The sequence below is a fragment of the Phoenix dactylifera genome, chromosome 10, assembly GCF_009389715.1.
Source record: "Phoenix dactylifera cultivar Barhee BC4 chromosome 10, palm_55x_up_171113_PBpolish2nd_filt_p, whole genome shotgun sequence".
Lineage (NCBI taxonomy): Eukaryota > Viridiplantae > Streptophyta > Magnoliopsida > Arecales > Arecaceae > Phoenix > Phoenix dactylifera.
In genome coordinates, this window is record NC_052401.1 from 892,614 (window position 1) to 909,755 (window position 17,142).

A 17,142-nucleotide genomic window follows, 5' to 3' on the forward strand; every position below is an offset into this window, starting at 1 on the left:
GATGTTGATTTAGAAACTCGGTTGCACCTAAATGGCGTACTGGTGCATACAATTGGGAAAACCCATCAAAAGTTGGGTGAACATCAAATTGACATGCATCAAAGGAAAACATTTTCTCCTTGCATTACCAAGTGGTATGCAATTTGATTAATAATATGGCATGTTCTAAGTTCACCTATCTTTTTTGAATGTAATGTGGAGGAAGTAGGAGACTTCCCCAAATTTTATTAATAGTTTGAGTCAACCTCTCATTTCGATTCCTTCTTTTGTGTACTCTAATGTGTTTCTCACTCTTGCCGGACTTGATCATGGACCCAAGCGTGCAATGCAGCTCGAAACAAGTCTTTTTTTCTCCCTCCTTTCTCCACTAGTTGCAAGGGACCGAGCTTCTGTTCTTCGCTATATCCATTTGCTCTCAAGTCCATCATTCATGTCACATATTGGTCATAAATAATGATAAAAGGTAGGGATGCTCCTAAAATTGATGCCAATTTTTGAGCTCAGAAAATATATTTATAGCCACACTGAATGAGATGTTCCAATTCGTGTTGCCAAACAACGAGGAGGGCTTGGCAGAGTTGCCACATATGAAATTGAGCATAATTTTGTAAAGAAATACATAGTTTTATTTATTTAACAAAGGTTTGTACAAAATGAATTAATAACTTCTAAGAACACATAGCCTGGATACTTGTTTATAGTAAGACATGGAGCATCTAACTGTAAAAGTGATCCAAATTTCAAAACATGCAATAGCACGTAGGGTTTTTTATGTTTTTCTCTCAAGAAAAGCCATGAGGATTAGCTAAAAGTAAATATCAAAACCAGAAGAAGAAAGATAACAAAGTTTAGCATATGATAATGAATATGAATATAATATCCGTACAATTATAATGCCCTGATATGCACAGCCTCCTTGTGTTGCCCTTTATGTATTTCCTCAATTGACTACATGGAAATACTGACAATCTGAAAATTATATGGTAAATAATGGCATTGTTCTTTTCTCCAGCCAGTCGGTTGAGACAAGAACTCTGGCTTCTTTTCCATCTTCTTTGGGAATTGGGAGAGAAAAAGGAACACAAGAACCTGACAATTTCTTTCTTAGGCTCTTTTCGACTTAATGGTTCCTGTCTAATACCCTGGACCTCCCTGTAAGTCATTAGTTTCATCTTCTTCTACCCTATCTTGATCCAATTAAAGTTCATTTTCATGCATGTGTCGTTGCAATTACGATAGCCTGACAAGAAGTCATCCATCCATGGCAACAAAATTCGTAACCATCTAAGATTTGTGGCTAAAAACATGCACCTTGGTGCAGTCCTAGCATAATACAGAAATCTCACTGCAACAGTTATCTGAGACTTCTTTGTTATCAAAGCATTGATTTGGTGATTTGGTACAGCATGGCACTGTCCAAACAGAGATAAGTACTGGTAAAAATAAACAAAAATCATATCTAAACTATGTAAATGGGATGAGATTGAACCATATGAATTGAATACGTTATGCTTGTTTTTTCCCCAGCTCAATCAGTGCAGAGATTGCTGAAAGCCATCTATTAACATATGCATTACGCAATGGTTGTTCATCTATCATGTTTTCCAGCCAAGAGGACACAAATCAGATGGCACCAAGCTTCTACATCAAGAACTGCAGAGCTCCTACTCTAGGAAACGAGGTTTGTCAGATTAAACACTTGAAACTGTCATTTTTTTAGCTGTGATAAATGATCCCCATAAGTGTGTTTGATGAATTGAAGAGCTCCAGACTCCAGTGCTTAGACTGTATAGAATATTTGGCACATACAAATTGTCGCATCTTTATTTTAGTGGCACAAAGGCCATTTATGTAAATAATTTGGGAAAAAACATTTGAGAAGCAACATTCTCAGGCAAGTCCTGCATGCCGAGGTCCCACAGGTGCATGCTGAGGTCCCACAGGTGCTGGAAAGAGGTTGTATTTCTTGTCGATCATGACCAGAAGAACACCAGGTTGCTCTGCAAAACAAGATCAATTCGAGCGAACATGAGAAGGCGACTATGGATCGGTTCAAAGCACAGACAGAGAAAGAGGTCTAATGCGAACTAGCATAAAATGATTTCAAATCTAGAGCAAACTAACATGCTTATATTGCTACGTGCAATCCTACTTGCATTGTTCCGACTTCGTTCGGATGCTTGGCAAGTTCAGAGATGCCTCATAATTTGGGTTGTAAATTGCATAGATCCAGATCCTGAATTATGTAATTTATTGGGTGTTTTTCTAACCACCAATAAGTCTTACCAGCTTTCTTGGTGGGTGGGTGTGAGACTGAAAAACAATTTTGGATATGTATAATTTCTTTGATGCAGTATAATTTCTTTGAAAGTATAAGAACATTTAACACACAAAATAATGATGGTTACAATGGTTAAATAGATTTAACAAGAAGAAATGCAGGAAAAAAGAAACAAAACCCACCCCTTCAGAGCAACAGATCCACTGTCATCCTCTTCCTTTTAATCAGATCCCATAATTTATAGACAAGATAACTTACTCGAAATCTCGAATGCCTGTTTTTGGGTGAGCCAGGCAGCGAAACCATAGGTGACAGTCTTGTAACTATAGATCAAGGCCTTCTTCGCAGCCTCGTTGCTTCAAGAGTTGACACCAGAAAAATCTCAGATGATGTCGAAATCCAGAATCCAACCCCTATACCTAAGTCTTAAACATAGAGTAGAATGAAGGGGGTCTCATGGACTGAGAGGAAAAATACTGACCTGCCAAGGGCAGCAGAGAGGGTTTTGAGGTAGGAGACCTCCAGCTGGATGCTTTCTGGCTTCTCGACCACGACGATGTAGATGTCGGCGGTCATCGCCGCCTCATCCTTGGCCTTCAAAACAGAGAACAATGAGATTGAGAACAAGAAGAAGATGGTGAAGCGAGCTCCCTCCATTTCTCAAGCAGCAGGCCTTTCCTCTTCTGTTTCCTGCGTACAATGACTCCACTTCTAACGGCTATATATATGCATGGGTTCGGTGTGGTCACCGCAAAATGAACAGTAATAGATTGCCGTTGGCTCTGAAGTTATTCACCTTCCCTTTTCTTAATTCCAGCAGTTACTTTATTTCTTTGAATAACAGCTTGATATTTAATAAGTCATAAAGTGGAATTATGAGGAAAATAAACCGGATGAAAGATAGGAGAGAGAAACATCTTCCCTCTCCAATGAATTCTCTCTCTCTCTCACTCCCTCATTCACTCGCAGGCACAGCCATTTCTTGCCATCCCCCAATTAAATCTAGCTGTTTCTGCTATTCTCTGGAATAAAGATATTAAACATAAGCTTTAATTATGATATTGTAACTTGAGGGAGTGGCATTTGCCGTTCTTGCGTTGTGCAATTACATCTTCATTTACTTCTCTACAAATGGCAGCGTGAGTTGTAACCGATCAAGCCTCTCTCTCTCTCTGTCATCATAGGTGATGAAATTCTACTAGAAATGAAAGAAGGAAAAGATACAAGATTTGTCTGCTCTTCTTCCATGAAATCTATAGGAACTCTATTAGTTCAAGAGAATAGGGTGGAATAAACTAGAATAAATCCCCCTTATTCTGCTTTGTTTAGTCATTTGCTGGGATTTCAAAGAATAAATCTTCAATGGACATGAACATTAAATGGCATCCATTACAGAGATTGCAAGTCAAGGCTTATGTTATTACACAGAATTCAGTAGATTAGATGATCCTGCGGGTGAATCCCATGCTTTTGGAGAAATGGTTTCATAAAAATATTTACAAGTATTTACCATTTTATAAAAATAAAATGACTGATCTTTTTTTTTTTTGCAAAATTAATTATTAAGAGGATTTGTTATGCAAAATTCATTTTCTCTAATCTTAGAATTTTTAATATATTATTTGTGCAATGAGCATGGATGCATGACGGACATGGGGAAATATTTAAAGAAATGTGAACAAAAAAAATAATGGTTGTGATTTCGTTTAATAAATATATTATTAATTTTAGTTCACTTAATTTTCTGTTGTAATTTTTATTTATTAAATAAAAAATTAAACTTGCCAATACTTATAATCATTAAGTAGTAACTAGAGATGAAATCTCTCTATGTTGCTATTTATATTAAATCTTGTTGTGGTTCAAATCTGGCCCGAGGGTGACCACGCCGGTGGGGCCGAGGGAGCCGCCGGTGCTGGAAAGGGGAAGACGGGAGCCACCTCCTACGCGACGGTCGCGGACCTGCACAAAGCCTCACCGGTGGAGTTTTGGTGAGGGCCCCCCGACATTCAAGTTAGAGTGGAGTTTAGTAGGCCCAGCCAAAAAAAGTTCCTTGGAAATTACCTGACCAAGCTATTTATAGCCTCGATAGAGTGGCCCAGGTGATGGAGGTACTATCAGTCCCCATCATGAGGAGGGTATGGCTTGAGCCGGACGGCGCGCAGCTCAGATTGATTGGTGACGTGTGGTACAACCCGTTCTTGAGAACGGTAGGGCGTTGACAGTCACAGCAGGGTATGGCCGGAGTAGTCAAGGTGCCGTCTGACTGCTGTTGGCCGGTTATGCAGACATGACACGGCAGTATGGTGGAGTACGGCCACGTAGGTGGGCGTAGGCCCGCACATAGATGTGGTCGTTGACAAGGCCGAGCTCGTTAAGTAGTCGTGTCATGCGTTTGACAAGGTCTGCTTAGCGGATGCTGGGAATAGCTAGGTTTTCCGGGTTTCGAGATATGCTCGGGGAGCGCTCCAAGCTCGAGAACCGGAGCGTATGCCTGCATATCGCTGGGGTTGGTACCCCGAACTTAGCCGAGGCAGGTCGGCGATTGTCCGGAAGTATCCCGAACTTGGTCGGGGGAGTCGGTGAATGTCTGGAGTTGGTGGAGCTTTCGGCGGAGTTTCGAGGACGAGCTGGCTCTGGGCCGAGGTGAAGATTCATCCGCTTATTAGTTGTAGGCTGGACGATCCATTTTTCCTCTATTAAATCTTATTCTAACAAAGTGAATTCATGGTAATTATCCAACTAAATCTATTTTTACCTCTTAATGGGAATACTGCGTGCTGCAATGTGGAGGAAGAATTCAAAAAAGAGTCATCAGTGATGTGGCATGGAGGCCCTGAAAGAACCCATAATTACTAAGCATCAGTAACATAGTAAGTTTTAGGAGGCTTTCATGGAGCCATTGCCTAAAGCCTCTTTATTTAGTAGTTCTACATAATTTGTGTTCATGGTGAACCAAGGGATGCTCCCGGAGAAAATAATTTGATTTGTTGAAGGCCATTTTATTTGTCTTCAAATAGTTTTATGCTATGACAAACACATTGAGACAAACAGTATGAGCATGTAATGGTTCTTGCAAAGGTTGGCTAGCCCACACCCTACTTGCAGCCTTGGCTCAAGTTTTAGGTCATCCAAGGCCCAACCATGTAATTAACAATTAACAGATTTGCTTAGCCATGAATTATCTCAATTCTTGCCCCTATGAGAAGGGCAGATAAAAGGAAAAGCACAGTGAGAAATCTCATCAGCAAGAACTTACAGGGGCTAAAAATACACCTTCACCAGCTAAACTGATCAACAAAGAAATTCTTTTGTACCTGTCTATGGTCGGCGGTGGAGATTAAAATAATTTAAAAATTACCAAAATTAGATTAATGTGGAATCATATCTAATATTTCGTTAAACATGAATTATCTCAGTTCTTTTTCCTCAAGATAAACTGCTGAATCATATCCTAGATTTGGTTATCTTGAGTTCTTCTTTTTTTATTTATTTTTTTGACAAATCGGATAAATTAAATCCTTCAAGTATAGATATATTCATAAGAATCAGCAAATAAAAATATTTAACAATTGAACGGCAAGATTTGTCGAAGAATCTCATAATGTAAATCCAATGTGGTTGGTCGCATAGAGTTTGAGTTGTTCTTTAATTTCACTGCTCTTTTTAATCATGAAATGATGGGGCAATTTGGACAGATCATAGTTGCATTCATTTAATTTTTGAAACTTGGTCTAGTGGTAGAACCTTTATAATAATTTACCAGCCACTGCAGTAGTCTTGATGCCATGTTATGCCATGCAATACAAAATTATGATGTTTCTCTCCTTCTCCTCGCTCTTCTTATATCCTCAAATTCATGGCAACTACAAACACAAACATGAGAAATCCTAACCCCAGCTCTTTATCCTAACCCATTGCTCACAAGTTGCGATCGCTATCCATGCGGCTGACGACCATCTATTTTTAAAAAGAATGTGTGGCCAATGACCAGCACGAATTGTTATCAAAGAAACCTCTAGAAACCAGGTACTAAAGATTTGTTCTTTGCTTCCCCTATATATATATATATATATATATATATAAATAGAATTATTCGGACTAATAAGACTATTCCTATTATGATATCCTTCGTGAATTGCGATAAATATAAACAAGGAACGTCTTGGATCCAAAATTGAAGGATTTGAACCAAAATTTTCAGGAGAATTTGACACATAGTTTAAATGCAATAATTTGTTATTCAAAAAAAAAAAATATTGAATGAATAGATCGTAAATTCAAATTTTAAGATTTTGGTTTTTCTTTTTTTCTTCGAGGGAAAATACTAATCGCAGCAAGAATGAAATTTCCACGATGACTGCAAAACCTTCCACAATCATCTAAGAATAAAAATGAAAATATATAGTTGAGCGCAATTTTAATACAATTTACATCAGGAATTTTTTTCCTTTTTTTTTGTGGGTGGGATAGGGGAGTCAATGTAAGAAGAAGTCCTGGTGATAGACAATAGCTGAGAGCCACGTCCGGAGCAACCACAAGTTGGGGAGGGAAGGAAAAGATCTACAAAATTATGACAGTGATGGAAGGCCATCTAAGTTTTTTTAGATCTTGAACCATAAAAATTAACATAACTTTTCCTTCCCTCTCTAGTCTCTATGAAGCACAAATGTGCAGCCATAAGACGTTAGCCCCCCCAGTTTCTCCTGCTAAGGTCCCATCTGAGGCTAATGGAACATCACCCATTTTTATGGACTAAAATTAAATGAACAAGAAGAAGTAAAACACAAACAAGAGCACGTAGACAAAGCTCCTTGCATAGCCTATCACCCAGCTACTACCTCTTTCCACCATTCAAATCCAGAGGCCAACCTCCACCTCACAATTCATATCCTTCTTCTGGCTCCGTACCACCTTAATAAACATAAATATACGCATAACTACTACCTTACACCCGAAGAGAATAATACTCAGCCTCCAAGGAGAAGAGCAGAGCACAAGGCCACAACTTTCTTGCTCTGCAAATGGCCTCGGCTGCTCTCCTCAAGTCTTCCTTCCTTCCCAAAAAGTCTGAATGGCTCAACGCCCGCCCCTCATCGAGCGCTCAGCCCATGGCGGTCTCCTTCACCGTCCGTGCTGGCGCATACACCGACGAGCTTGTCAAGACTGCAGTAAGCTAACTATTTTGTCTTTCCTTGTTCTATCAAATATCTAATACAAGTACTATAAAAATACTTGAAACAGTTGCCTGTGATGGAAGTATATGAAGTATTTGAGGCCATATATTATGATCTTGGGTCTTGATGCATTTTACCTTAAGATTCTTCACAAATTTGGGATTCCAAGTTTCCGTCATATCGAACTGACTTGTGATTCTGCTTATGAAACTGGTTGAAATCATAGGACTGAGATCTTTTACTTGACAATATCACTATTAGGCAGCATGGCTAAGTTCTTTGTTCCATAACTCCAGTTATGTTGTAGAGCTAGCTGATAAATGGAGCAACTTCCTATTAAGCCATATAAAAAAGATTAAGGCAGGATTAGCACAAATTCGACCTCCACGATAACGTAGTCATATTAATAAAAGACTGATATTTGAGGCAGAAAATTTTCCTAATGCTATAATTTCTAGTGAGTCCAGACTGAGTGGGTTGCCATCTCGTTTCTGATGATGATTGATAGGTATAAGATGAAACAGTCATCTTGTTGGCAAGCCGGATTCGAAACCTGCAATCAGACTCAATTATTTTGGACTGTAGATTTTCTGATTCTTACATTCCAGTTATGAAATTAAATGTCCTCAAAGAAATCAAATTCTGTTCACAGAAAACGATCGCATCACCAGGCAGAGGAATATTGGCCATGGATGAATCCAATGCCACCTGTGGTAAAAGGCTTGCATCAATTGGGATGGAGAACACTGAGGCCAATCGACAGGCTTATCGTACCCTCCTTGTCACAGCCCCTGGTCTGGGTCAATACATCTCTGGCGCCATCCTGTTCGAGGAAACACTGTATCAATCAACCACAGATGGGAAGAAGATGGTTGATGTTCTTGTGAAACAAAACATAATGCCAGGGATCAAGGTTGATAAGGTAAGCGATTTTTCCCAACACCATGTTCTTTTATGCATCGACGTGTTCATCAGCATCACATTGCAAATTCAGCAGAAGCCTTAGCCAACTTGTTTCTAGTCATAAAAATACACTTCCCCCCCATTGCATTACAAAGTAGTAGAACATAAGTGGATTTCCAACTTCAGAAATCAGTGGAGATATTTCATTTGTTACATCTGAAAAGAATGAGACCTGATGCTTAATCATTAGAGCAAGTAATGGAAGAATCTATAGAGCAAAGCTTTTGGCTCTGAACTTTTTTTCGAAAAAAAAGAAGGGGTGGAAACCCCATTACTCAAAAACAACAAAACAGGTCCATGCAGATTTGCATGAGCAGGTCTGGATCAGGATCATACTGCAACTTGTGCGTCTGCATGCGTTTGCCTTCGCTTGCGTCTTGTGCATATTCATGTGTGTGTTTAAGTGATATAGAAATATTAAGATTTGACCCTAAATTCACATAGCACACTTGTTATAAATGTGAGCAGGAGAGGTGAGAAATAAAAGGGAGAGCTTTAAAATCAAATTCTGTTTTCTGCTGATTGCCAGGGTCTTGTACCACTAGTTGGCTCAAATGATGAATCATGGTGCCAAGGATTGGACGGCCTTGCATCACGATGTGCAGCTTACTACCAACAAGGAGCCCGCTTTGCCAAATGGTGAAATCTACTTAATGCCAATGTTTTTATTATATAAATGTTCTTCAGAGGCTTATCCTTGCCAATTGTCTTGCAGGCGTACAGTGGTCAGTATCCCAAATGGACCATCAGCTCTTGCAGTGAAGGAAGCTGCTTGGGGTTTGGCTCGATATGCAGCCATTGCTCAAGTAAATACTCTTTTCTTTGTTTAGAGTTCTTCAAAAATTACAAGGTGGATGAACTTAATGTGCAAACTACATTCTAGACACTTAAAACAGCTTGTAATTAGAGATCAGCACCCCATCGGAATTTTTTGCTCTATCAAAGCGTCGGACTCCTTTGGTTGCTTAATATATTACCAATCCATCTGAAAAGCAAGAATTACAGGAAATGACCACAGGCAGGCACTGGTAAACATACACAGAAATCTCACCTCCTGAAATGAGGACTTTTTATCTTGTAATTCATCACATTGCAGTCAATTTCTTTCATGAAGAAAAAAAAAATGTTTATGTAACTCCACGTTGTCGAATGAAAAAGGTGATCGATAGTTGCAGTTAACGAAAATGAATGGATATTGTGAACATAAAATCAATTCAAATGTTGTGATTATGAAATCACCTGAATTATGTATCTAAAACTTCTGAGTAATCAGAGCATGGGATTATATGCTTCAGGATAATGGATTGGTTCCAATAGTTGAGCCGGAAATACTGCTGGATGGAGAACATGGAATTGAAAGGACCTTTGAGGTTGCGCAGAAAGTATGGGCCGAGGTCTTCTTCTACATGGCGGAGAACAATGTCATGTATGAGGGCATCCTTCTCAAGCCAAGCATGATAACACCCGGAGCTGAATGCAAGGAGAAAGCCTCTCCAGAACAAGTGGCTGAGTACACCCTGAAGCTTCTCCACAGAAGAATTCCACCTTCTGTCCCTGGCATCATGGTACTCTCTCTTGAAAATTTATAGATCCTATGAAGGTTATCTTGTAAAAGTGATGATTAACTGATAAAGGAACCCAATACTCAAGATCTTTTTGATGTTTATGGCAAACAGTTCCTCTCTGGAGGCCAATCTGAAGTGGAGGCAACGCTGAACCTGAATGCCATGAACCAGAGCCCCAACCCATGGCATGTCTCCTTTTCTTACGCTAGAGCTCTTCAGAACACTTGCCTGAAAACATGGGGAGGAAGACCTGAGAATGTGAAGGCTGCCCAAGACACTCTCCTCGTCCGAGCCAAGGCCAACTCTCTTGCTCAGCTTGGAAAATACACAGGTGAGGGTGAGTCTGCAGAGGCTAAAGAGGGAATGTATGTCAAGAATTACAGCTATTAAGATAGTAAGACCTTTCAGTCAGTGTAATAGAATTTGAGAATACTGCTATATTTACAGCAAGAGGTGGTGAATGTAATCCATTATTCTGGATTATTAAGTCTGTATAATAGTAGAGTGGTATTAGGCCAAACCCACATTGATGGGATAAGTCCTGTTGGCTGTGGTTATTTGCTATTGCAGATCTTTCTTGAGATTGAGCAAAATTCTTAAAAGCAAACTCGTAGTGATAACATCGTAGAAGTTAGTAGAAGGATGTTCAATTGGCTTGAGGTGTCCATTGTGCATATTCAATAAATCCAGAAGGATGAGACTTCATTAGAAAAGCAATCACCACTGAAACAATAATTTTTTAACCATTGAGGTGATACATAAGACCAGTAAACGGAAGAAAAAAGAAGAGAAACAACTCAAATTTATTGCATAAACTATAAGAAAGCAATTGTTCCACCCATTACTACCCAAGCTTATAATTCACTCTCTTTTTACTTTTTTTATGGTTCTTTATTGTGACTTCTTGGTACTCAAAATAAGTTCAAAAAGAAGGCTTACAATTCAACAACCAACCAGTAAGACACCTTTGAGACACAAACTTAATTCAGCCTGTACACAATTGAATCCAGAATCTCTTCTACATTCCCTCAACAAAGAAACCAAATGCTAGAAGGAAATGTCCATCATATCGGTGACCAAGATTTCCAAGATCACACACTCTGATTCTGCTCCACAAGGCCTGCACTGGAACTTCGGAAGTCCCTTGCCTGCTCAAAGAACAAACAGCAGCCAAGTTATCCTAAGTAGCCCAAAGTGTCCTTCATTTAGCAATACAGAGAAATTCTAGGACCAGTAAGAGAGGGATGCCTACCACCATAGAGAGAAGATAGGATAGGATCCTTTGGGTATGGGAACTTAAGTGGGAATGAAGAGAGTGGAAGCACAGGGAGGTTCTCACAGTTGCATATCTCCACCATATAACCATCTGGGTCATGGAAGAAGAGCTGATCAACCTGAATGGCACTGTCCTCAACCACTGCAGTCACATACTCAATGCTCATTTCTTTTAGTTTCCGCTTCAGAAGACTAATGTCTGAGCATTGAAAGGAGATGTGGTTGTCTTTGGGGTTTATGACACCCTTCTTCTTGGGGACATCATCCGGAGAGTTGCATTGCAGTAAATGGATGCCAACTCCATAGTTAAACAACCTGAAAATTTATGCACTTCTATATCAGTTAGGAGTATAATTGGTGGGTTATGCTTAATCTCATAATTTGCTGACTTCTATTTAAAAATTGCAAAGTTATAAATATCTGAACCTTAGAATCAGGGATCCATATTTTGCTACACTACATCTGCTCTATGGGGTACATAAGTGCTTGTACATAAACTTCCTTGATTAATAAAAACCGGGTGGCATCTTGCCTTCCTTATCCTCAAAAATAAACAAAAAAAAGCAAAAAGGACATCTGCTCAGGAGTTCTCTAGGCTAATTTAAGATGTAAACTTAATGTATTATAATGTTCATAAGCTTTCAAACAGTGAGAATACATGATCTTCTGCTGTAACTTTAAATGAAGTTTCATGGAAAATGCAAGAACTGGTGATCTGATCTCCTCCTAAAAGATAAGCTGAATTCTTGGGTTTACTTTCTCTTCTTTTTTTTCCCTCTCTTGCTTAAAGCTGTGTCTGTGACCTTTTCAGGTGCAAGTCGAAGCACATGAAGTGATACGTAGAACGATACGTATATTTATCTTTTAAAAAGGATGATGAGTAAAAAAAATAACAAGTTGGAGCTAAAACATGATTTGATCATCTAATAAGAATCCTTTTAGATGTAATGTAAAATCGAAGTAATGTCATTTAACATGTTCTAGAAAGTAAAATGACTCTTTATTTTAAAACGCTTTCTAATTATTTATCAGGAAATCGTCAAAATTTTGAGATGAAACAATTCTTTAAAAGAATTTAAAAAAAAATATAATCAAAAGAAGAAGAAGAAGAAGAAGGAGAAGGATCAGAAGATCAAAATTGTCCAACAATGCCACATCAAACATGAATTCTCTACGAGCACTGAAATTTTAATCCACAGGAGGTGGACTTGGAGCATTTCTATATTCTTACCAAGCACCGTGGAAGTTGAAGGAAGAGGGCCGCTTAACACTCACGAACCCCAAGACCTCCTCATAGAACTTCACCGACCGGCTAACTGACCTGCAGACAAATGAAACATGGTTCAATGACATCAATGGCAGGGGTAATGTTGCATTCACTTCCCCCTCGAAAATCTCCATCCCCATCTTCAATTGCTTCTCTATTACTTATTCTGATCTTGAAGCCTATGGATCTAAATTTCGCATGGATATCCCACATACTGCTTCTGTCTATATATAATCTCGAAATGATGCTCTTGGTTGCCACTCTAAACTCATGCCTCCCGCTCTACTAGCTCTGGTCCTTTGTCTGACGAACAAACAACGTGGAGAAAAAGGCCATGCCAACGAAAGAGAGAGGAAGCATGCCTTGGTACTAAGGGCTCGTTTGGTTCGCGGGAAAAGAAGGGGGGAAAGTATGGTCAATGGAAAAGTAATAAAATAGCTCTTGTTTGGTTGGAGTTTTCAAAGGAGAGAGATGGGAAAGTTCTTTTCCCAGGGGAATGTAATTCCCACGTTTTATGGGAAAGTCTTTCCCATGAGGAACATGGGAAAGCTACTTTCCCGTGTGGCAGGAATCAAAATATTTTTTTTGTTCTCCAAAAAGCCCCTCATCATAAAAGCCCCTTCACCGACCATCGCGATCTCTCTCCTCAAACCCTCCTCCATCGTAAAAGCCCGCTCATCTTCCTCTTTCTCACTTCACTCTCCCGATCTCGTGGGTGTTAGCTCCGACGAAAATCTTGGGAAGAATTCGAGTTCTACCATTCTCCTCTCGAATCCAAAGAGGTAAGCATAATTTCCTTTCAACTTTTTTTTTCAACCAATCTGTTTTTCATGATAGTCGGGTTTCATCTCTCCAATTCGATGTTTTCCTCCCGATTTCGGATTATTCTGCAGATTTATGGTCGTAGGTTGATAAAGATTTCCTCTCCTTTTGTTTTGTGGAATTCCTGGTTTATGGTCGTGGGGATTTTCTTTCTCGTTTTGGGGGGTTCTGGGAGGGTTTCTTGCCCTGTTTTTTGTCTAACCATGACCAAAACGAAGCAAAGGCCGAGAGGGTTTCTTGCCATGCCTTGTTTTTTGTCTAACCATGACCAAAAGGAAGCAAAGGCCGGGAGGGTTCTTGCTCTGTTTTTTGTCTAACCATGACCAAAAGGAAGCAAAGGCCGGGAGGGTTCTTGCTCTGTTTTTTTGTCTAACCATGACCAAAAGGAAGCAAAGGCCCCATATAAAAAGGGAACAGGAGCTGGCTACGAGTCTTCCCTCTTGAGGGAAGGGACGTGGAGAGTTTCCTGGCCTTAATAGAGTCCTTGGGAAGTTGGGGACAGTAGTTCTGTTTTGGGTGGAGAGAACGAGAGAGGAGTTCTTTGGTTGGCTTGATACACGTCTGAAGCCACTCTTATCTTTCATCCCTTCTCTTTTTTGGTTCTGGTCTTGGTTTTCCTTCCCTCACCTTACTCCTGATCCAGCTGGGCCATCAGGAAGAAAGATAGGGGGATTGGAGATGGACTTCTTGGAGGGTGGAGATTCTTTTAATTTTCTCTTCTCGGTCTCTTCTCCCCTCTTGGCTGGTAGAGAGAGAAAAGGAGGGAGTTTGGAGATGGAATGGCTGCTGTGCTGTGATGTTGCAGTTGCCGCTTGGGTATTCACTTGAAGGGGATGGTGGGATGGGACAAATTCTTTTTATTATAGAGAGGTCCCTTTCTGAACAAATTCTTTCCTTTACCTTGACCATAAAGTGCCATGGGATTACCTTTTCCTACTCTGCTCTTGCTAGACATTGTAAACAATCTCAGTTATTTAATCAGTATCATGGGCCCTTCCTTTAGCGTAAAGGAAACTTTTTTGGTCTATGCATTCCTTTATTTTGATCGATCAGAACCAACATATTTATAGATAATTTAATTATTTGTTGTAATACTTTTTGCTTGCTTATGGCAGTTATGGCTCGTTTATTTGTTTCTAAAAAGAAGAAGATGGCAAGTACCATTTTGGTAATATACACAGAGATGATGTTGATGATAATGTCAATGATGGCCAAGATTCTTGAAACGTTAGCACGAGTAAATGTTAGAATTCTTAGAGAAATGGTGTATGTTTTTGATAGAACACTTGATGAGAGGGTGATGAATAGAATAGCTAATCTTAGGCTTATGATAATGGAGAGTGATCAAATTTGTATTGATCAACTTAGAATGGATAGGAGGGCATTTTGGAAGCTTTGTGAAATGCTTAAATCGATTAGCAAATTGGAAGGGAATAGAAATGTTCAAGTGGAAGAGATGGTTGCAATATTCCTTCACACCCTAGGCCATCACTCAAAAAATAGAGTTATGCAATTGTACTTTCGTAGATCGGGTGAGACAGTAAGTAGGCATTTTAATATTGTCTTGAATGCTATCTTGAGGCTACATAGACACTTGCTAAAGAATCCTGAGCCTGTCACAGAAAGATCAACAGATGAGAAATGGATGTGGTTTCCGGTAAGTTAATATTACATTTCACATTTTTAAAGGCAATATTTTGGCCTATTAAATTGTTAAAAGTACTGATTATTATATTCATACTTGCATTGTAGAATTGTCTAGGTGCATTGGATGGTACCCATATTAGAGTGCGGGTCTCGGAGAAGGACAAACCTAGATATCGATCGAGAAAGAATGAGATTTCTACAAATGTACTTGGCGTTTGCTCACAAGATATGCAGTTTATTTACGTGCTACCTGGATGGGAGGGGTCAGCACATGATAATAGAGTCCTTAGGGATGCCATTTCTCGTAGAAATGGATTAAAAGTTCCGCAAGGTAATTTTAAGTCTAATATTGCAGCTATTTTTTACTTACATGAGTAGGATACCTAATTTTTTCTGATTTCACTTTTTTTGTATGTTTTTGAATGAGTAGGCTATTACTACCTGTGCGATGCTGGGTACACAAATTCTGAAGGTTTCTTAACTCCATTTAGAGGTCAAAGATATCACCTCAATGAGTGGAGACATGGTCATCAACCCACTACACCAGAGGAGCTCTATAACATGAGGCACTCAAAAGCTAGAAATGTAATTGAGAGATGTTTTGGCCTATTAAAGATGCGATGGGCAATCCTTAGGAGCAATACTTGGTACCCTATTAAGACAATGTGTAGGATCATTTCTGTATGTTGTTTGCTGCACAACTACATTAGAAAAGAGATGTCTGTAGATCCTATTGAGGCTTTGTACAATGAAGAGGAGTGCTCTCATGGCAATTTTCCACAGGAGCAGGGTGCATATATTGAGTATATTGAGTCATCTGCATCTTGGAATGCATTCAGAGCTAATCTTGCTGCCCAAATGTTTGAAGAGTGGCAGCATAATAGAATTTGAGAAAAAATTGTGATGTTTGTTGTGTTTAATATTTGGGGCTCTTAATATTTGTATGAACATTATGTGTTATGCTGTAATCCTTGTTTAATATTTTCCTTGCTATATTATAATCTTGTGTTATGTCAAATTCTTACTTAATAGTTCCCTTGTATCCATTCATTTAGATAATGCAAATGTAAGATCATGTCGTGAGGTTGTGAATGTATAACTATTATACATTGTAGATTGTGAATGTATATTTATAATATATGAGATTGTGAATGTAGATATGACCACCTCAATAGCTGGAGAAGCATCAACAGGAAACAAAAGAACAAAGTGCAACAGAAAATGGGGTTATGTGGAGGATGCAAAGCTTGTTGAGGCATTGGTTGAGTTGGTAACCCGAGGAGGTTGGAGGGGCGATAATGGGACTTTTAGGAGTGGGTATTTGCAGCAATTGGAGAGACTAATAGAAGAGAAGCTTCCTGGGTGTGGACTGAAAGCAACACCACATATCGAGTCTCGGGTCAAGCTCTTGAAGAAACAATACAATGCTATTGCAGAGATGTTGGGACCTAACTGCAGTGGATTTGGATGGGATGACATCAACAAGTGTGTGACCTGTGAGGAGGATACCTTCAAGGAATGGGTTAAGGTAAATTGGCATTATAAATTTGTTTATTTTTTCTATGAATACCTTTCATACATGTTGTGTTACTTTTTTTTATTTTTTTTAATGCAGAGTCACCCAAATGCTCAAGGTATGAGGAACAAGCCTTTTCCTCACTTTGAGGACTTGACTAATATCTTTGGAAGGGATCGTGCTACCGGAATGGGAGCTGAAGCACCTGCAGATGCTGTTGAAGAAATAGAGATGGAGGAGCAATAGTATCCGTACACATCACCAGCTATCAATGAGAGCCAAGAAGCAGATAGCATTTTTGTTGGTCAGAATGTCAATATGAATACTCCCCAGACAGCTACTCATACTGAAGTTGCAGGTCCAAGTAGGCCAACCAGAACTAAGAAAGCTAGGCATGAGGCCCTTGAGGTTGTGAGAGATCTTACATCTGAGATGACTAAGGTAGTAGGCATGATGGCAGCTGCTGGAGATCATATTGAGAAATTGGCTCAATGTTTTAAGCACGAGTCTGAGACTGCAGATAGAAGAATGATAGTGGTCTCTGAGGTGATGAAGGTGCAGGGTCTTTCTCAATCTGAGATTCTTAAGGTGGGCAAAAAAATTGCAATGGACCCACTGGAGACTGATTA

General features: G+C 39.4%; 5 protein-coding genes across 5 annotated transcripts; 3 read left to right on the forward strand and 2 right to left on the reverse strand.

The window, feature by feature from the left end:
• Positions 1–1,890: 1,890 nt before the first annotated feature.
• Positions 1,891–2,938, reverse strand: LOC103703258 (subtilisin-like protease Glyma18g48580). Its single transcript, XM_008786038.1, has 3 exons — positions 2,763–2,938; positions 2,540–2,637; positions 1,891–2,000 (listed from the first exon to the last, which is right to left on the reverse strand). The coding sequence occupies exons 1-3, from the start codon at positions 2,936–2,938 to the stop codon at positions 1,891–1,893; spliced, it is 384 nt and encodes a 127-aa protein (XP_008784260.1).
• Positions 2,939–7,211: 4,273 nt separating this feature from the next.
• Positions 7,212–10,569, forward strand: LOC103703210 (fructose-bisphosphate aldolase, chloroplastic). Its single transcript, XM_008785991.4, has 6 exons — positions 7,212–7,452; positions 8,111–8,380; positions 8,951–9,060; positions 9,137–9,227; positions 9,717–9,986; positions 10,098–10,569. Exons 1-6 carry the CDS (start codon positions 7,306–7,308, stop codon positions 10,374–10,376), a joined length of 1,167 nt encoding a protein of 388 aa, XP_008784213.2. The 5' UTR covers positions 7,212–7,305; the 3' UTR covers positions 10,377–10,569.
• LOC103703257 (metallothiol transferase FosB-like) lies at positions 10,470–12,805 on the reverse strand. The gene is made up of 3 exons (XM_008786037.4): positions 12,493–12,805; positions 11,239–11,576; positions 10,470–11,134 (listed from the first exon to the last, which is right to left on the reverse strand). The coding sequence occupies exons 1-3, from the start codon at positions 12,666–12,668 to the stop codon at positions 11,034–11,036; spliced, it is 615 nt and encodes a 204-aa protein (XP_008784259.2). The 5' UTR covers positions 12,669–12,805; the 3' UTR covers positions 10,470–11,033.
• A 1,806-nt stretch (positions 12,806–14,611) lies between these two features.
• LOC113463536 (protein ALP1-like) lies at positions 14,612–16,072 on the forward strand. The gene is made up of 3 exons (XM_039130701.1): positions 14,612–15,007; positions 15,103–15,328; positions 15,428–16,072. Exons 1-3 carry the CDS (start codon positions 14,612–14,614, stop codon positions 15,886–15,888), a joined length of 1,083 nt encoding a protein of 360 aa, XP_038986629.1. The 3' UTR covers positions 15,889–16,072.
• Positions 16,073–16,156: 84 nt separating this feature from the next.
• On the forward strand, positions 16,157–16,759 carry LOC120112215 (uncharacterized protein At2g29880-like). Its single transcript, XM_039131076.1, has 2 exons — positions 16,157–16,525; positions 16,613–16,759. The coding sequence occupies exons 1-2, from the start codon at positions 16,157–16,159 to the stop codon at positions 16,757–16,759; spliced, it is 516 nt and encodes a 171-aa protein (XP_038987004.1).
• Positions 16,760–17,142: the final 383 nt, after the last annotated feature.

Excerpts from the sequence above, each read along its gene's own strand:
- LOC120112215 (XM_039131076.1), top strand. The coding sequence starts at position 16,157 with ATGACCACCTCAATAGCTGGAGAAGCATCAACAGGAAACAAAAGAACA. Across the intron at positions 16,526-16,612 it reads CCTTCAAGGAATGGGTTAAG|AGTCACCCAAATGCTCAAGG; the intron begins GTAAATTGGCAT and ends TTTTTAATGCAG.
- LOC103703258 (XM_008786038.1), bottom strand. The coding sequence starts at position 2,938 with ATGGAGGGAGCTCGCTTCACCATCTTCTTCTTGTTCTCAATCTCATTG. Across the intron at positions 2,638-2,762 it reads CTCTCTGCTGCCCTTGGCAG|CAACGAGGCTGCGAAGAAGG; the intron begins GTCAGTATTTTT and ends CAACTCTTGAAG. Across the intron at positions 2,001-2,539 it reads ACAGGCATTCGAGATTTCGA|AGCAACCTGGTGTTCTTCTG; the intron begins GTAAGTTATCTT and ends CTTGTTTTGCAG.
- LOC113463536 (XM_039130701.1), top strand. The coding sequence starts at position 14,612 with ATGGTGTATGTTTTTGATAGAACACTTGATGAGAGGGTGATGAATAGA. Across the intron at positions 15,008-15,102 it reads AGAAATGGATGTGGTTTCCG|AATTGTCTAGGTGCATTGGA; the intron begins GTAAGTTAATAT and ends CTTGCATTGTAG. Across the intron at positions 15,329-15,427 it reads TGGATTAAAAGTTCCGCAAG|GCTATTACTACCTGTGCGAT; the intron begins GTAATTTTAAGT and ends TTGAATGAGTAG.
- LOC103703210 (XM_008785991.4), top strand. The coding sequence starts at position 7,306 with ATGGCCTCGGCTGCTCTCCTCAAGTCTTCCTTCCTTCCCAAAAAGTCT. Across the intron at positions 8,381-8,950 it reads CAGGGATCAAGGTTGATAAG|GGTCTTGTACCACTAGTTGG; the intron begins GTAAGCGATTTT and ends GCTGATTGCCAG. Across the intron at positions 9,987-10,097 it reads CTTCTGTCCCTGGCATCATG|TTCCTCTCTGGAGGCCAATC; the intron begins GTACTCTCTCTT and ends TATGGCAAACAG.
- LOC103703257 (XM_008786037.4), bottom strand. The coding sequence starts at position 12,668 with ATGGGGATGGAGATTTTCGAGGGGGAAGTGAATGCAACATTACCCCTG. Across the intron at positions 11,577-12,492 it reads TTCAACTTCCACGGTGCTTG|GTTGTTTAACTATGGAGTTG; the intron begins GTAAGAATATAG and ends ATAAATTTTCAG. Across the intron at positions 11,135-11,238 it reads CCTATCTTCTCTCTATGGTG|GCAAGGGACTTCCGAAGTTC; the intron begins GTAGGCATCCCT and ends TTCTTTGAGCAG.